Raw genomic sequence first — 18,735 nt, 5'->3', positions numbered from 1 at the left:
TCCCTGACCGATCTCTGTCACTCGCAGATCCTGGCCTCTTCATTCAATAACAGAAAAAATGCCAAAAAGTATACTTTTTTTTTTTTACCCTCGCTTCAACTGATTAATTATGTAACATACATTACGACTGCACTATTTTTGTCTTACACGTTACAAAACAACACATTGTTCTTCTTTTGGCGTATTACAAAATGAAAATCCAACAAAAAGCAAAATTATAGTAGATGAAAGAAAGAACTTCTAGCGGATTCAGCCATTGAGCAGCATTTGAACTTATCTTGCCATGGTACCGAGATGAATTATCTGGGTGTTCTTGAACAGTTCCGTTGCCACCATTTTCTTTTGTGCCCAAACAAGGAGGAATTTCTAGATAGATAGAAATGTTTTTATTCAAGTATAGCTTGTTACTTGTGCACAGCTTATCATTTCCTCTGACATCCAGCCGCTCTCCAAGCCTCTCAATGAACTCTTCGGGAAATTGTAGCTCTCCACTTAGCTGATTGTGGCTCAAATTCAGTTGGTCTAGCATTGAATTCGGAAGTGACCCTAAACTTGGAGGAACTGTCCCACTAAGGTTATTGTTGTCAAGAGACAGAGCAGTGAGACTATTCAATGAAGAGAAGAAATTGGGAATTGGGCCAGTGAGCCCACATTCAGAGACGCTGATTGATGTGAGATTTTGAAGCGTCCCAAGAAACAAAGGTATCCTAGAATTTATCGGGTTGTGATCAACTATTAAGTACTGTAACTGTTGTAAACCTGAGAGAGTTTCAGGGATTGGACCGTTGATGCAATTTTGGCTCAAGTCAAGCAAAACTAACCTGCTTAGCTTCCCTAAAGCCGGAGGTATGCTTCCAACAAGCTTGTTAGAACCCAAGTCAATCTTCTGAAGAAGCTGGAGAGTACCCAGAGAAGGAGGCACCTGCCCTTGAAGGCCATTCCAGCTTAAATCCAAGACGGTCAGACTTATCATGCCTCCAATTTCATCAGGGATTTCACCACTTAAGTTGTTGTAACTCAAGTCAAGTTGCTCCAAATTGACCAACCTACCAAGCTCTTTGGGAATGTTCCCTTGAAGATTATTCTGTGAGAGACTCAAAACCCTGAGGCCAGCAATCTCTGCTAAACTTGAAGGAATCTCCCCGGAGAGTGTTGGATTAGAGACAAGAGCTAGATGTTCTAATGAAGATAAAGCGCCAAAAAGAGTTGGAGAAAGAGTGACCGGAGATGACACAAAACAGTTGAAAATGGAGAGGGCTTTTAGGTAAGGAAGCTTAAGCAAAGCATCTGAAATATTAGCAGAAATTTTGCAAGTTGGGGTAATAATATCAGGGCCAATGTGAACTTTTGTTACATGAAAAATAGATGGATCATCTTCACCAATCTCACATTCAACACCAGGCCATGGAGTTTCAGTGCATGGCTCAGGGTGCGCTCTGGCCCAGCCGGGATCCTCTATAAGTGAACTCATAACTTCAAAAAGACCCAAAAGTTCATCTTCATCCATCTCCATTTCACTCAAATCATCTTTTCTCTGTAATGCAATCGCCTCACCAGCTAAAACAAGAAACCCAACAAAGAAAAAAGCCGCAGAAGCCATGAAACAAGAAAGATAGGAAGAATTGAAGAACATGAAACTGTAAAACACCAAATCCCAATAATCAATATAAGTAAGCGCGAAGTTGATAAAGTGAAACAATCTTTTGCTCAGTCTTGGTAGCAAAAATAAAGAAAGTAGAGGAATTGGAATATATCTATCAGTCTATCAGCTTGCTTCATTGTGTCAGTGGTAGCAGAAGTGAGACTACGAGAGTGAGATGTTGGCGCTTGTTTGCATGGAAGCAGATTGTTACTATAAGTGGAAACAATTGTCAGCGGTGCAAATAGGGTAACTGAATGAAAAAGAGTGAAGTTGATGGGACAAGACTTTGAACACATCAGTGACCGTCTTCTATGAATGTAGCACATCGACATGACAATTGACAGTTTGACAGTAGCTTGTAATTTCGCTTTTACAGAGTTGCAGGAGCCAATGTGTTATCTCTATCTATCTCACGCCACCCTGCTGGACTGCCGCTTGCTTCAAAATTCTAAGTGCGTCTAATATTACAGGGATTTGTGCCCGCTATACCCTAAAGGTTTGGTATTTATCCAATTATACCCTCATAATTCAAAATTTCTTTCATATACCTTTTTTAATGTGCAATTACAAAATTACCCCAATTTAATTCTTCAAATTTCAAAATCTGCCTTCACGAGCTACCATACACAACGCTTGTCCTGCTGCTGCAAGTTCATGCTCCTGCTGCTGCAAATTCATCCACCACATTAAAGGCTACAAAATCACCGAATTAAAGGCTGGAAATTCACCGAACTAAAGGTCATTAACCACATTTACACTTATTTTTTACTTTATAAAGAGAATTTATGGTGCATAATTGTTAGGGTTATATGCATTAGGGTTTTAAAAAACAAATTACCCACATGATTTTGGTCATTATCTTGCTTATTTACTGATAATCTTTCTTGCTGGTAATGTAATGAAGCTTCTTTAACTTGTGAATTTGAAATTGAAGAGAGTGAATTCATAGCTCTTTAATAATGGTTGTGGGAGTTCCTAATTAAATATTATCCTTATGAATTTTTGGTTATGGCTACACTAGTTTATGCATTAGATCTTTATATAATTTTACTTATTGTTTGTAGTTGAACTTCATCCATGGGAATTATATATCAATTTTCTTCAGCTGCGTATGCATTCATTATGCTACAATTTGGGTTTTCTCTATTATTTGTTGTAGAACCTTTATTTTGCAATTCTAATTTATTAACAATTTGCTATTTGTTTCAGAATAAAACTATTGATAGTACACTATTAATAAATCAACTGCAAGTAGATAAAAACAGTTACCGCATTTCGTAGATATATTTGCCGTTACTTGTTAAGAATATTGTCTGTATTTCGTAGGTGTATTTACCAATATTCATGAATGATCATTGGGTTCTCGGTGTGGTCGATATACTTGGGGGCAAGATTTCTATTTATGACTCCATGATAGACTTAACAAAGGATTCAGTTTTGGTGAGACAATTGCTGCCTGTTGCAGACATGATACCTCTAGTACTTCAGAAGATAGCATATCACGAAACACATCCAGACTGTAGTGAGGTTATTTCGAAAATTCCTTGGCCCATCGTGCGAGTGCGTGACATCCCGCAACAAAAATCAGGGTATGTACTATATATATAATGTGTTTTGAATATAATAATAAGAATGATGATTTTTAACAATTGATTTATATGAATTTTTTTAGTGGTGACTGTAGAGCATTTTTGTTGCGGTACTTGGAGGTCCTAGCCCATGGACTTGATGTCAATTCATACTGCCAACAAAATCATGTTACACAATTTCGACAAGCCTTGGTTGTAAAATTATTTGGGCATAGGTCATGGAAAAAAACTTTGTAGTGTCATTTTTTGGATTATGAGATGTAATAGTTGTAATGAGGATGTTGTTGATATTTGATGTCATTAAAGACAATTGACAGCATTAATATATTTTATTTCTTTGTTATTTATGTTAATGATAGACAAGATAGTTTGCACAATATATACACAAGGAATACACTGTAAGAGAATACATGACTGCAGTCGGATATTTGCACAGATACACGACTGCGGTCGGGTATTTGGAAATAAACATAATACGCTCTGTGACAAAATACTCGACTGCAGTCGGGTATTTGCACAGATACACGACTGTAGTCGGGTATTTAGAAATAAACATAATAAGCTGTGACAAAATACTCGACTGCAGTCGAGTATTTACACAGATACACGACTGCGGTCGGGTATTTGGAAATAAACATAATAAGCTCTGTGACAAAATACTCGACTGCAGTTGGGTATTTGCACAGATACACGACTGTAGTCGGGTATTTACAAATAAAAATAACAAGCTCTCTATGACAAAATACTTGACTGCAGTCGAGTATTTGCACAGATACACGACTATGATCGAGTATTTAGAAATAAATATGACAAGCTCTCTGTGATAATCGAGTATTTGCACAGATACACGACTGTAGTCGAGTATTTAGAAATAAACATGACCAGTTTTGTAACAGCCAAAATACACGATTGTACTCGGGTATGTGCACAGAATAAAAATTCTTTTCAATCATTCATTATATTGATGACACAATCAATATAGATTTTAAACATATCAAACTTCAAATAAATGAAACTAACTATAGTTCGATTGCCTATCAAATAACACAAATCCAATAGTTATTGAAATCGTAAATAAGTCGTAATATAATAGAAGTTATTTAACATTCATCATAAATTTTTGGCATATTCAACCCAAACACTCGGTCCATATTTTATAAGTCTCTGGTCGCCTTCCTTCAATACTTGTTCTTAGAAAGTCACACAAACATGTTTATTCATCTGCGAAACAAAAAGGTAAAAATTTATCACTAAATATGAAAGATATTAAAAAAATTAAAACAACAAAAAATAACAAGTATATAAGGTTCATAGTAGTCTTGTAACTTATTAACAATTATAGTATGTAAGTTTATACGTACACGTTAGTAGTCGTGTAACTTATTAACACACACGACTATAGTCTAGTAATAGTAAAAGGATATATATAGTGAAAAATATATATTTTTTGAACCAATAGAATAATAAGGTGTCATAATAATTGAAATTTTTTGCACATTTTCACGACTACAGTCGTGTAAATACATACATACACGACTGCTGTCGTGTATGTCGGGTGCAGAAAAAAATTTGACAACAACTTCAGATTTTAACGAATGTAGTTATAAAATCCATCAAATAACAATCATATGATGCAAATGTAATGAAAATATGAGTTGCTTTAGTGTTTATCACAAACCAAACAAAACCCTAAAAATAATATAATGTCAACAAATTGAATAGATAGCCCAAAATAAAATAAAAAAAGTTTCAAATACCTTATTCATGGGATGAATAATACACCCAGCTGCAAACAAACTCAGTGCATTAGCTGTTTGTGAGTGATTTTGAGTGTAGTGTGAGTTTTTGTATAGATGATAAATACGTGAGAAGCAAAGAGTGTTGTGAGTTGTGTGTGTGTTTTATATTTTTCTTTAGGGATATTTTAGACAATATACCACATAAAAAGACATACTTAGATAATTTTTAAACATGGGGTATATTTAACTAAATACACTACTTTTAAGGCATATTTAATTAAAAACCCCCTAATATTAGCTAGTAGCTATATCCTAGAAGGTAGAAACTCGGTTGTCTCTCTGAATACTAGTGTGGGGGTAAATGTGAACAATTTGGACGTGCCATTATGATTTAGGGCTGGAAGTCGAATCCATCACTTAGCAGTCACGTGAGCTTGGTGGTGAGATTGAGGCCCTTTAGGAAAGATATGTAAAATGTAAAATGGTGAATTGGTGATGGTTTAAGAAATCTTGTTAGTAATTGATTGAGCTTCTAGAGTTCAATGTTTGTTAATTCTCGGGTCCGGTGGTAAACCAATCTTTCTGTTAGTATCCCAATAGTCTACCAAGATTTGAGACTTGAGACTAGCAAGAGAGAAAATATTTTCTTCGTCTATTGAGATTAAAAAAATGTCTTATTATGAGAGATTAAAAAAAAAAAAAAAACAACCTTTAGCTGATCTGTGTCATTTTATGATGCACACGTATAAAACGAAAATTGTGTTTCCGTTGCCGGGAATCGAACCCGGGTCTCCTGGGTGAAAGCCAGATATCCTAACCGCTGGACGACAACGGATGGTTTGTTATGTCCGTCACATAAGTACTAATTTTAATTAGAAATACATATTAAAATTCAATCATACTTGGGTTTGTTTCGAAACGATGTAATAAATTCTTATAAGCTTCAACTCGTGCTTCTTTCAATTTTGTTTCTTTTTCATTTCCTTCTAACAATGATTCAATAATGCATATGATTTTCTTGGATTAGATTTTAACTTTTAAATGTACATCATAAGTTTCTTCCTCCCACCCCCCCCCCCCCCCCAAATTTTAACATACTATAATCAATAACTATCGATATGACCATAACCAATATCTTGGATTAAATTCATTAAAACATTTATATATGTTAGTGGTGATCTGATCCAAAATTTAAAATTTATTAAAGCTCGAGAAAGCCACTAAAATACATGGTTTAATTAACGCAATTTAAATTTATTAATGCGATTTAATAGTATAATGTCATTACATTATTAAATCATATGATTTAATAGTTGTCACTATCATTTCTATTAAACTACACGGTTTAATAGTTTTTTAGACTATTAACAAATGTAGGATCTTAGATTAAAACAGACACACAGACAACAGATCAACAACCCCCCTAAAAATATCTTCAATTTTACTCTTATTAATATCCATTATATTTGAATTAAATCAATGGACAAAATTCATTAAAGTTAGATATTCAAGAACTTTTAATATATTCTCTTTTCGTGTAGACTCTGAATTTTTCTCCCTCTTATATTTTCTCTCTTTTTTGCATGTGTTCTCTCTCCGTCTCTATTCTATTCTCTTATAATCTTATTTTTTTAATCTTGACTTTTTATTTACACTTTTTTCCTCAGCTAAAAATTTCTTTACTCTCTCCAAATTCTATCTCACAAGTTCTTATTTCATTTATTTTCTCTCCCCGCATACCATTGAAAGCACAAAATGATCAATTTTAACCATTGGAACTGGTCCCCACAGAAACATTCATCAAACGCACAAGTTAACAAGAAGATCTTGTGATTATGCTTGTATATTAACAATCGCATTACTACCAATTAATTAATAGCAAAATCTATTAGTGGATGGAATGGTAATGGTGGGTGGCAATGAAATGAAGAATTCATCACACGGATGATGTCACAGCAGCAGTATCACAGGCTGCTCATGATTTTTACACGCGTCGTTAAAGCCGATGTTAATTGTTATTCAATTCATCATTAAACAGAATCCAAACCCCAAATTATGAGAAATGGAATCGCGGCATGACACAAAAGAGTGGAGGAGCACTCGTCCCCACGCCTGTAAATAAGTGTAGCTCAAAGAAGAAACAGATGCGGGCCACCGTCCCCACTTCCCGGGACCCCGCAGCTCCTCCACAAATACATATCCTCTCTCTGAGTTTCGTCTCACTCAATAACAAGTAAATTAAAAAAAAAGCAAAAGCTACATTACGGTAACCATCAACAAAAGATTTAGCTACAATAGCAGAGTCTGTTCACGTTCTAGTAAAAGAAACGAAGAGAGAGAAAAGAGGAGCTCGAGCTCAAAACGCTTGGGCTCTACAAGTTTATAATTTTCACTTTAATTTTAAGGGTAAATGCTCATTTAGTCCCTATATTTTAAGATTAGTATCCGTTTAGTCCTTGTATTTTTAAAAATGTCTCGAAACATCCCTGCCATTAAAGTATTGATACTCATATCGTTACTTTTTATTTCATTTGGGTTACTTTTACAATATTACATTTTTATAATAATTTTTTTATTTGGACATTAATAAAAAGAAAATAATTAAATTACTAATTTCACCCTAGAAAATAAAAAAAATTATATTATTTTTTTTGCAAGCACCATTTGCACACTTGGTAGTTTGCATACAATTTTTGACAATCTAATTTTTGAAAATTAAAAATTAATATATATTTTTTTCTTTTTTAGGGTTAAATTGGTAATTTAATTATTTTCTTTTTATTAATGTCCAAACAAAAAAATTATTATAAAAGGGTAATATTGTAAAAGTAAGCCAAAAGAAATAAAAAATAACAATTTAATTTTTGACAATTAAAAATTAATATAATTTTTTTGGGTTAAATTGATAATTTAAATATTTTCTTTTTATTAATGTCCAAAAAAAATTATTATAAAAGGGTAATATTGTAAAAGTAAGCCAAAATAAATAAAAAGTAATGGTAGAGGTATCAATACTTTAATGACAGAGATGTTTTGAGGTATTTTAAAAAATATAGGGACTAAATAGATACTATTCTTAAAATACATTGACTAAATGAGCTTTTACCCTAATTTTAATTTCAAAGATTTCAGTGAGAGAAAGGAAATAGATGAAATAAAGAGTTGTGACATGAATTTGGAGAGAGAAAATAACTTTTTGGCTAGGAAAAAAAAGGCAAACGTGAAGAGAAGAAAAGAGAGAGGGATGGAGAGACCAAAAAAAATATAAAAGTGAAAAAGATTTAGGATGAACCCTAGATGAAGAGAGAAAATATTAAAAAAATTAAATATTTAATTTTAATAAAGCTCATCTATTAATTCAATCAAAATTTAATGGATATTAATAAGTATAAAATTGAAAGCATTTTTTTAGAGATTGTTGATCTGCCCTTATATATATATAATCTTAAAGTGCGGAAAAAGTCTGGAAAAATTTTAAAATCGTGGAGTTTTAAAGGCTTAAAACTTAAAGTGTTTAAATCGTACGATTTATGCATTTTTCCGAATTTTCCTGCACTTTAAAATTTCGAATCGGAATATATATATATATATACTCACTCTAATTTTTAGTTCCGGCACCTTGTAAGTATTGACAAAATTATTGGGATATTCTAGAACTTTCAACCCTAACATGTTTGTTTATCATAAAAACAATTATCTTCATACCTCCATATTATTGTATAATCATTTTTTTTACTAATCAGGTGATGACAAAGTATAATATGACGATCACATTTGACAAATACTGCAATTGACTTGGTCTTTAGCGCAGACAAAGAATTAAACCCCACTTCATTCAAACGCATTATTATCATTATGCTTGTTCAAATATGTCTTTAGTATTATACTCACCGAAAATGATACAAAGATTAATAAATTAATCAAAGTCGTAAATGGAAAAAGCTGCGCCATAAATCAAGCCATTGCTTCCGTGAAGATTAATAATATAAGGGAGAAAGTCATTTACATCTTAAAATTTTGAGAAATGATTATGTAGACTTTTAACTTTTAATTTTTTAATAAAAGATGCTAACGTCCTTTTTTTGATTATTACACTCTTTCTCTCTATTAATTCCAAAAAAATTGACTTCAATTTCTTTTATAATAAATAGAAATAAAATATAAAAACAAATGTAACAATATATACATATTAAAATAATTTCCATATTTTTTAAAAATATTTTTAAACTTTACAATCTTATATTATATTAAACTAAATTTTATAGTAAATGGAAGCATAATATTAAATTAAATTTATAAAAATATTATAGTTAAAAAAAAAAAATCGATATCTTTGATTTAGAATTTAGAGATCCCTATGATCATTTTCTAAAATCATGAGGGTGTAGCTTTAATTTGCTTTTCCCGCAATATAGACATAAACGAACACACGAAACTCATGCTTTTGTCCCGCCGTCTTTGGCGTGTTCCTCTCGTTACCACAAAACTCTATTTGCTTAAACATGATTAGTGACTTGATTAAATCTTTAAGTCGATTTCATCACGCAAGGAAGATAACCCATTGACCAATTACTAATGTACAAATTATCCCTCAATCTTTCATTCCACGAGCCTTTGCTCCCCCCTAAACCCTAATCATATTTTATTACAACAAGCCAACAAAAAAACCAAGTAACCAAATATTACAAATCCTGACATTATGGGCATGGTGATGTGTTGTTTTAAGTACCAAAAATATTCATTATTGTAATCATTGTTTGTGGAGACTATGAGATGAGACGGTGATTTCACAATCTCGTGTGTCAACTTCTTTACTCAATCAATGGCTCTACACGTGGCAAACATCCAAATGAGTTGGACCCAACATCGGCCGCTGAAAATTTTATCGAACAGGTGTAAGATCATGATAATTTTACATTAAAAGACGAAGGGGCCCACACCCCGCAAAATTCAATGATGTGCTTAAGATCAGGAAGGCTATGAAATCTATCAAGCAAACTTTTTTTTAATCTTTTTTTTTTTTTTTTAATCTTGATCCACATTGACATTTCACATAGACAGCTGCTTTCAATCTGTAATCATTAATCAATCAAACATGAGGAATTATGTAGATGTGTTACACGGATCTTAGGGACAGTAAGATCACCGGCCTTTGAATTATGTGATGAGGGGCTGGGGGCTGCGATAATGCAACGTGGAATCAATCATTCGTAGAAAAGACATGTACGACCTCTGTATTTTGGTATGAGTAGTTGGTGGCACTGTGGATAAGTGATTACCGATGGACAGATCCGTGTAATGGTAAACAAGATATGTTCGGTCAAGCAGAGAATTGCCACTTGTACTCCTGATGTCGTTTTATAATAACTTGGCAATTGGTAAATTGACTACCGAATTACGTTTTAATGGGCATTAATAACACATTTTAGAGGTTTCTAGACAAAAGGGGGAAGAAAAAGACAAAAAGCCTGTGCTAGTATAAAGTTTTAACTATATTGGCACATTAAAAGAACGAAAAAGAAAATATTGTTGCAGTTTCAATGTTTTAAAAATAAAAGTTAATTCTTACCTCTCTCTCTCTCTCTATATATATAATTTTTTTTTTGAGATTTTAAAGTACGGAAAAAGTCTTGAAAAAATTTAAAATCATGAGATTTTAAAAATTTAAAACTTAAAGTACTTAAACCGCACAGTTTATGCATTTTAAGTTTTAACTTTTCCACACTTTAAAATTTCAAATTATAACATTTCTACAATTCTTCTGTATATATGTTCATTGAGGTTTAATTTTTATTCATAAGAAATTTTAATATAATTATTCTTTATTGAGGTTTTCAATAAGACTAATCTTAATAAAAATAAATACATATAAAAATTAGTGAATTTAACTTATATAGTGTAACTTTCTCCCAAGTATTTTATTATAACTTGTATATATATATATATGCAATTCAAACAAATTATTAACTCAAGTTTTCAATTACTAGTTAAACAAGTGTGCTAATCATTGTTGTGCTTATCATTTAATCAATGCCTCGAAGGTGGCAGGACAAGCAAGTAAATACGTAGAAAAGCTAGGAGCAACTGGTGATTGCAAAGGTTCAATTATTTGCCACCTTGATTGCCATAGCAAGCCCTGTTCATAAGTCATGGGAACTTCACGACCAACTACACTATATAAAGACCAAACTACGCTAATAAATTTCTCTTACCCCACAACCCGCAAGCTCACAACTCAACTCATAATTATAGCTTATCCTATTCTTCCTCTTGATCTAGAGTCTAGACATGGCCAAGCCACCATCATATTATGATCTAGAGCAAATTCCTCTCAAGGCTAATTTAAAATCTAGGGAAAACCCTCAACGGCTTTATTCTTTCGTAGTGTTTCTCTGTTCCATCTTTGTCTATATCTCCATCTTTTATATCTTCAACCTTTCTCCCTCCAAATTTTTGTACAACAACAAATTTTGGTTTTTCATCTCCAACACTCTCATTCTCATCATTGCTGCCGATTACGGCGCATTTTCTTCATCCGAAGGAAATAAAAATGATGTTTATGAGGAGTATGTGATGCATAGCCAAGCAAGAAGTAGTGTTTCCTCATTTGTTTCTCAATATCAGGACATCTCTTCCAGTAAAAATATTATTAATCCCAGAAAAGAGGAGGCTCCGGCTGAGGACTCGCCCGAGGTTAAAAAAGAAGTCATTGTTGTTAGTGATCAAAAAGAAAAACTCCAAGAAAACGATTATAAACCCCCCCAAGTTGTAACCGACAAAACATTCGGAAATCCTAATGAAAGCTTCCAAGAGAAGCCGGTGGAAGCAAGGACATATCGCCGTACCAAGTCTGACAATAAAATAAAAAGATCCGTGTTGATTGATGAGAGCAAGAACAGTACTAATTACATTTTACGTAGGTCGGAGTCTGAAGTTAGAGAAGAGCCGGCAGCGGCAGACAGCTGCCAAGAAGAGAATGAGTTCTCTTCTATGTCGAACGAAGAACTAAACCGAAGAGTTGAGGAGTTTATTCAGAAGTTCAACAGACAAATTAGGCTTCAAAGAGCTGGAAAGTTCCATGAAATTTAGACCCTTTTTTTTTTTTGTTTCTTTTCTGTCTGGTCTTCCACTTTGTAACTCCCTCTGAGATCGTCCACTTTGGACTTTTGCTTAGGGATTTTACCTGTCTTTGTCAATAATGTTCCCATTTTCGGGCCGCCCCCACCTCCTCCACCACAACCCCACCCCCCCCCCCCCCCCCCCCCCCCCCCCCCCCCACCACAACGACAACAAAAAGACATTTTTATTACTCGGTAATGACTTCTGTTAAGTCAAGAATTTGGATCTTGGATTGTAGCTTTTCATTTTGGAGATGGTGTGATGACTTAGGCGTACGCTTAATATGACCTAGAAATATTTATTTTATTTTAAAAATTTTGTAAAACCTTTTTGTGTTGTTTTTTTGCAGTTTGAATAAAAATTTTGGAGATTAACTAATTAACTTACAAAATAAACTTAATACCATTTGCATTACACATAAAATTGCACATGACTATTAAAGACAAAAAAATATATCATTACAAAATAAACTCAATCACTTTATTAGCTTGGTCTTTATCTATAAATGTCCTCATTCTATTTATTATGTATAATTTTGTATCCAAATGTCATTTGCAAATAGCATTTTTTTTTTAAAGTTAAATATTCTAACATATTCTTTATTTATTTCATAATCTTATCTCATTTTTTTATAACATGACTTTAAAAAAATTAATTTACTAAAGTAATTTTATAATTTTTAATAAATTTTTTAATGAGCTCTATTTGATAAATTATACTAAATGGAGTTTTTCTTATAATATTTCTATCTAGTAACATATTTATAATCTTTTTAATCTAATAAATTTGCTTAGTAAAAAATGGATAAGCATTGATGAAAATCCCCAATTAAAAGTGCACAGCTGGTTCCTTAGGGTAACTTCATTCGGACTATTAAAGCTATTGATTGGAGTCGGTCGATTACTATCTAAAATCTTAAGAAAAAAAAAAGTGATAATAGTTGGTTGATACATCAACGGCAGAGCTTTGATAGATTCGCTGTATGTTTCATATAATTATTATAAAATTGGTACGAAATAAAGAATTATATCATCTTCAACATGTAGAAGTATGAACCCATTAACTTGTATCAAAATTTTTGTATTATGTACTTGTTCGAATTATGTATAATTATGGAAAAAAAAATCGTAAAAAACCTTAACCATAAAAATAAAAACTTAATTTTATGCATAACCTATTTTTTGAAGTAAGAGTTATAGCATTATTGAACTTAGTATTATACTATTATTATTACTTTTTTTTTTATTGTGACATTAACTTGAAGTTCAGATTCTGCATCGATTATATTTATGGTAGTGACATCACGGTATTGAGTGTATGATGCAAACAAATACGATTGCTCAAAGCATATGATTAATTTAGTAGTAATACGTGTTTAGACTGTTAATTATATAATCATTATCAATAATTTAAGGGTTTCTTACAAATATGGTTTTATTTTCTCAGTTACCTTATTCTTAAATCAATTCATCGCAACAGTTGTTGGAGATGCCAGATCAAGTTACATTATTTGTAGCTCTCTATGTTGCTATCATGATTCAAGAAAAACAATTATAATATACAGTCGAACGATTAATAGACATGATTACAATAATTATAATTCTTAACGTCATATATATTGTGGTTGAGCTGTACCTAACGGAATGAAACTAGCTAGTGTGGCAAAAACGCTGAGGCTCTTATCATGCAGAAAAAAATTTCAAGTCAATTGCATGACTTATATTACAAATATCATGTAAAATATTCATTAACTAATGAATAATGATATCACTACAACAAATTAGAGGTTCAAATTATTGCAATCAAACTAAGGTTTTCAATTTCATCACGTTTTAAAGGATGTTTTAGTTCTGTCGTATTTGCAACTCGCTATTCTGATTTATGTGTATGAGTGGAGGATTTTATTTCTATTACTAACAGCATCATTATACCAACAATATTTGAAATTACTAAAAGCAATGTGAATTTTATAACTATTTTTCTTAAGATGAAAGGTTTACACAATTAATAAAGAAGAAATAGGGTAAACATATATTAGCTTCTTAGAAAGTATAAGAAACTACTTATTCTTGAAATCAACTTGAAAAATTGGTGCAGAAAATTTCTTTTGTTAATATTGAATTTTTTTTTATTGAAAACATTTATAAGTTCATATAATATCGTATGGTCTAAAATAATTAGTACACCACTTTCATATAATTTTGTTTTGGAATAAAAAAAATTTCCAAAACAAAATTATGATGTGTCACAATTTTTAAATTTATAAACGTCATGTCATACGTAAATCTTCGAACGGTTTGACATGTCAATGAATTGTTTAGATATTTTGGAGCTACGTGTAACAATAAAGATCTTTCCGGAAATATGATGTTTTTTGCAATTTGAGCATAGGTTATCCATTTATATATATAGGAAGTGGATACTTCACGACACGTGTCACGACTTTGAAAAGGTTTTACGCTCGTTCAGGGACCTATTTGTTACAGAATTAACAAAAGATGTCCTTAGTTGAGAAATCGTAGAAGGTCAACCAAAGATAACAATTTTTTGAAATAATAAAATAGCCTAAAGAATTTACAATTAAGCCACGTAGACACTCACATTATCCGTCCGTCAAAACGAACTAGTACCATTTTGGATTCCTGGTATGTTAAGCCTCCACTAAACTGAAATGAAGGCGCTACTGAGTTCGCTTCAAACACTTCCAGTTTCAACTGCTTCAACTGATGTAAATAAGACTAAGAGCCTTGATATTACAAGAAGAAGATCAATAGGTTTTGGTTCAAGCGCTATACTGTCTTCTTTACTAGTCAATTTCTGCAGTCCAAGCTCAACATTGCCTTCATTTCGCTCTGCTATTGCCCTCCAACAGAAAGATGAACTTCAGTTAGAAGAAGATAGAGTTGTACAACTCTTCCAGGTCCTACAACTTTTTTTCATTTTTTTTTTTTTTGGTTTGCCTCCTTTAAGTAAGTTGAAATTCGTTGTTGAATTCTTGGTTTTTAATGTGCTACCTGTAGTACTGACATTTTTCTTGTACTAAATGTTGTAGGAAACTTCACCATCGGTTGTTTCTATTCAAGACCTTGAATTGTCTAAAAACCCAAAGAGCACTTCTAGTGAATTGATGCTTGTTGATGGTGAATATGCAAAAGTTGAAGGCACGGGTTCTGGCTTTGTTTGGGATATGTTTGGTCACATCGTAGGTATCCCTTTCCTTTCTTCTTTGTTAACTTTGTTTTAATTGCATTTTGCAGCAAGTATATGCATGATAGTTCATTTGGTTTGCTAATAATTCATTGTGTCAGTAATCTTATGACTTTACTTACTCAGTCCGAGAAATAATTTATAGGAGAAAAGCTACTTAACTGAGCGGAAGGGGATGTGCATTTTATTTTATGCTTTTCTTTAGCGAGTGCATAAGTGGATTTCATCAAAGTTGCGCGACATCTTTAGGTAATCATCACGTTCAAACCCATTTATGCACTCGCTAAAGGAAAGCAGATGTGTTAAAGGCTTTGATCTATGTGAAAAAGTGAAAAGCATACTAATAAAGTAATTCTCACAACAATGTTCCAATGATCATTATTTCTTACTGGTGTAAAGGTATCTGCCTCTACATACGTTATAATATAGATATGCAAAAGATGGTGGTTAATGCCTATCCGAGTGCATTATCAGATTAGAACTGATGTATGAGGTTCCTTTTCTTGTGTATGACAGGTCACTAATTATCATGTTGTAGCCAAATTGGCCACAGATACAAGTGGGTTGCATCGTTGTAAGGTTTCGTAACTTTTTAGTTATTTTCCCTTTGACTGTTGCTGCATTTCTTCTTTCTGGTTAGCCATTTGACAATACTGATACTTCTTGCCTTTTTATTTGGGATAGGTTTCTCTATTTGATGCCAAAGGCAATGGCTTTTATAGGGAGGGCAAGATGGTTGGTTATGATCCAGCTTATGATTTAGCTGTTCTGAAGGTATCCAAGGAGTTTTTTGATTTTATTTAAATTATTATTATTTAAACTTTGTTTTGGACTCTACTTATGCATTCAGAGTACAATTCTAATTTCATCAGCATAAGACCATCAGCATTAGGAAGACGTGTGATCTCATTATTTGGATAAACAGATTTCAAATAGAAACTAGATCCAAGATGCATATTTTTTTCCCCTTTTTAGTAGATGAAAAAACATGTAGTATTGGCAAATGTAGAATATTAGTTAATTTCACATAAATTTGGGTGCTCCTTGATTTTTCATTGTTTAACTGTTTGGAAATGCGCGATGTGATATCTTGTGTAGGTAGATGTTGAAGGATATGAATTGAAGCCTGTCGTTCTGGGTACATCGCATGATTTACGTGTAGGTCAGAGTTGCTTTGCAATTGGGAATCCTTATGGATTTGAAGACACACTTACGACAGGGGTAACCTTTCAATAATTTTACTGTTATGTGGATTATTATTAGAAGAAGCCCCTTCACTGTGTGTAAGTCTCTGTAGACTTAATTGATTTCCATAGTAGCTCTGCAATAATGTTCCGGAGTATTTGAGTGCTCATTCAACAGCATGCAGTTCCTGTCCAAGTAATTTAGCAATTATCTTATCATTTGTCGATGCTGATATAGAAAATCAGAAGAGAATATTTCTTGCTTCCGGACTTCTGGTTTTGCTAATGGTAACAAAAATGACATACCAGCTAAAATTGTTGCCTGTATACACTAATTAATCTGAACAACACAGGTTGTCAGTGGACTTGGCAGGGAGATACCATCACCAAATGGAAGAGCCATTCGAGGAGCTATCCAAACAGATGCTGCTATTAATTCAGGTGAAAATATAAATATTCAATTCAACAAGCAATTGCTTTTGTGCAAACCTGTTGATATTGTGTCTGTGCATGTCTTTTTCTTCTCTTTTCGTGATATCATCTTGAATCTAATTGGCTCTTATGAATCTGTACAGGGAATTCGGGTGGGCCACTAATCAATTCATTTGGCCATGTTATAGGAGTTAACACAGCAACTTTTACCCGCAAAGGTAATGAACTTGTTTTTGGTGTAGGGATGTTCAACATTTCCAGCTTTGTAATCCTTGACATTGTCTTATTTTCAATCATAGTGTTTATTACACTTCAGTTCAAGTCTTCATTTTGCTTCCTGTATGCATATCATTCTGCAGGGACAGGATTATCCTCCGGTGTGAATTTTGCCATACCAATTGACACTGTTGTGCGAACCGTGCCTTACCTTATTGTGTATGGAACACCCTATAGTAACAGGTTTTGATAATAGTATCTTTTCTGTAATTTTGCTATGTACGATTTTGCCCTGAAACTCAAATTATGTAAATTGTGCAATCTCACTGTATACTTTTCCTTCTTGTTTCCAAGATAATTAAATTGACCACTTATGACAATATTTAGTGCTAGCATCAAGACTCCGCATCCTCGTCAGCAGTCTCCCAGGATTTGCTCCTGCAATAAAGGGATCATTAATGCATTAAATAATGGCATCCATCCTCTCATGATACTTATTTGAGCTTTGAAGGATTTTCTCATCTGTGTGCATTTTCATTCATGTATGGTCAAGATTTACTTATCTAGTTTGTTTACAAAGGAAGGCATTACGATACTTTAAACTTTTTTTTTTAATTTTTTTTCTCCTGTACATAAAACACTGATATCTTTCAATCTCCATTCTCATCCATAGATTTTCAACTTTATTTACTTTGAATTTGATTGCCCTACGAGCAAAAGGGATCAAATATGAGTACAAGGAAGGGAACTTGCTAGAAAAGAGCCCTCTTCTTCTGATGTCTGTTTATATGAAAATACCGGTTTTGATACACAGCAACAAACCCATTTGTGAACGAACCTCTCAGTATACTTGAGTATATTGATGCGGTTTGGAAGAAAAAGTTTCCTTTGTTACGGACTGATCGCTACGAGCAAGCTCAAATCCTTATGAACAAGCTCAAGGGCCCGACTTAGTTGAAGAAAAGGTTTTCCTCTCTCGCTATCTCCTTTTTTTTTTATATACAATTTAATGTTAGTCGCAAGCCATACTCTCGGTTAGGAAGGCACTCAAATTATTTTTGTTTGATTGAATAGGCAGTTATATGAATATGGGAAAAAGAATATGGATTAATATATATATATATATATATGAGCAGGCAACGACAACGGCAGAGTTCATAGCGTACTTGAAGCTGCTGGAAGGAAAGCTTGGAGAGAAGCCTTATCTTGGAGGTGAAAAAAATGGGACTAGTAGATGTGACCCTTGTGCTCCGTTATAGCTGGTTCTGTACCTATGGGAAATGTGCATTTTTCAGCACTGAAGCAGAATGTCTAAAGCTGGTTGAGTGGGCAAAAGGATGCGTGATGCTCGAAAGTGTGGCTGAATCTCTTGCCAAACAGAAAAAAAATTATGACCTGATTTTGGTATTGGCAGACAAGAAGAAAATGGAATTAGATTATAAGCCTATTTTACCACAGTATCCTCCTTTCACTATGCTTTTTATTCTTGTTCGGTTGTTTTCAATAAACACGGGAAATTTTGCTCAAGCAAAATGAAATATCCAAGATTGGTTTTGATTTAAGATGAAGGAATGCCCTCGAATGTCATGCACACGCAAAAACTGCAC

The 18,735-nt window shown here is 33.0% G+C and overlaps 3 protein-coding genes and 1 non-coding gene across 4 annotated transcripts; 2 read left to right on the top strand and 2 right to left on the bottom strand.

The window, feature by feature from the left end:
- Nucleotides 1-184: 184 nt before the first annotated feature.
- LOC18051873 (receptor-like protein kinase 2) lies at nt 185-1,513 on the bottom strand. The gene has a single exon (XM_006448966.2). The coding sequence runs from the start codon at nt 1,511-1,513 to the stop codon at nt 185-187; it is 1,329 nt and encodes a 442-aa protein (XP_006449029.2).
- Nucleotides 1,514-5,733: 4,220 nt separating this feature from the next.
- On the bottom strand, nt 5,734-5,805 carry TRNAE-UUC. Its single transcript has one exon. It is a non-coding gene; the product is annotated as a tRNA-Glu (tRNA).
- Nucleotides 5,806-11,205: 5,400 nt separating this feature from the next.
- Nucleotides 11,206-12,059, top strand: LOC18051872. Its single transcript, XM_006448965.2, has one exon. It carries the CDS (start codon nt 11,259-11,261, stop codon nt 12,057-12,059), a length of 801 nt encoding a protein of 266 aa, XP_006449028.1. The 5' UTR covers nt 11,206-11,258.
- Nucleotides 12,060-14,744: 2,685 nt separating this feature from the next.
- On the top strand, nt 14,745-18,704 carry LOC18051870 (protease Do-like 5, chloroplastic). The gene is made up of 9 exons (XM_006448964.2): nt 14,745-15,009; nt 15,142-15,291; nt 15,813-15,875; nt 15,981-16,070; nt 16,395-16,517; nt 16,834-16,921; nt 17,056-17,130; nt 17,272-18,093; nt 18,265-18,704. The coding sequence occupies exons 1-8, from the start codon at nt 14,761-14,763 to the stop codon at nt 17,376-17,378; spliced, it is 945 nt and encodes a 314-aa protein (XP_006449027.1). The 5' UTR covers nt 14,745-14,760; the 3' UTR covers nt 17,379-18,093; nt 18,265-18,704.
- The last annotated feature ends 31 nt before the right edge of the window (nt 18,705-18,735 follow it).

This window comes from Citrus clementina, unplaced genomic scaffold (genome assembly GCF_000493195.1).
Source record: "Citrus clementina cultivar Clemenules unplaced genomic scaffold, Citrus_clementina_v1.0 scaffold_2, whole genome shotgun sequence".
Classification (NCBI taxonomy): domain Eukaryota; kingdom Viridiplantae; phylum Streptophyta; class Magnoliopsida; order Sapindales; family Rutaceae; genus Citrus; species Citrus x clementina.
This window is presented reverse-complemented; position numbering and strand designations above follow the sequence as displayed.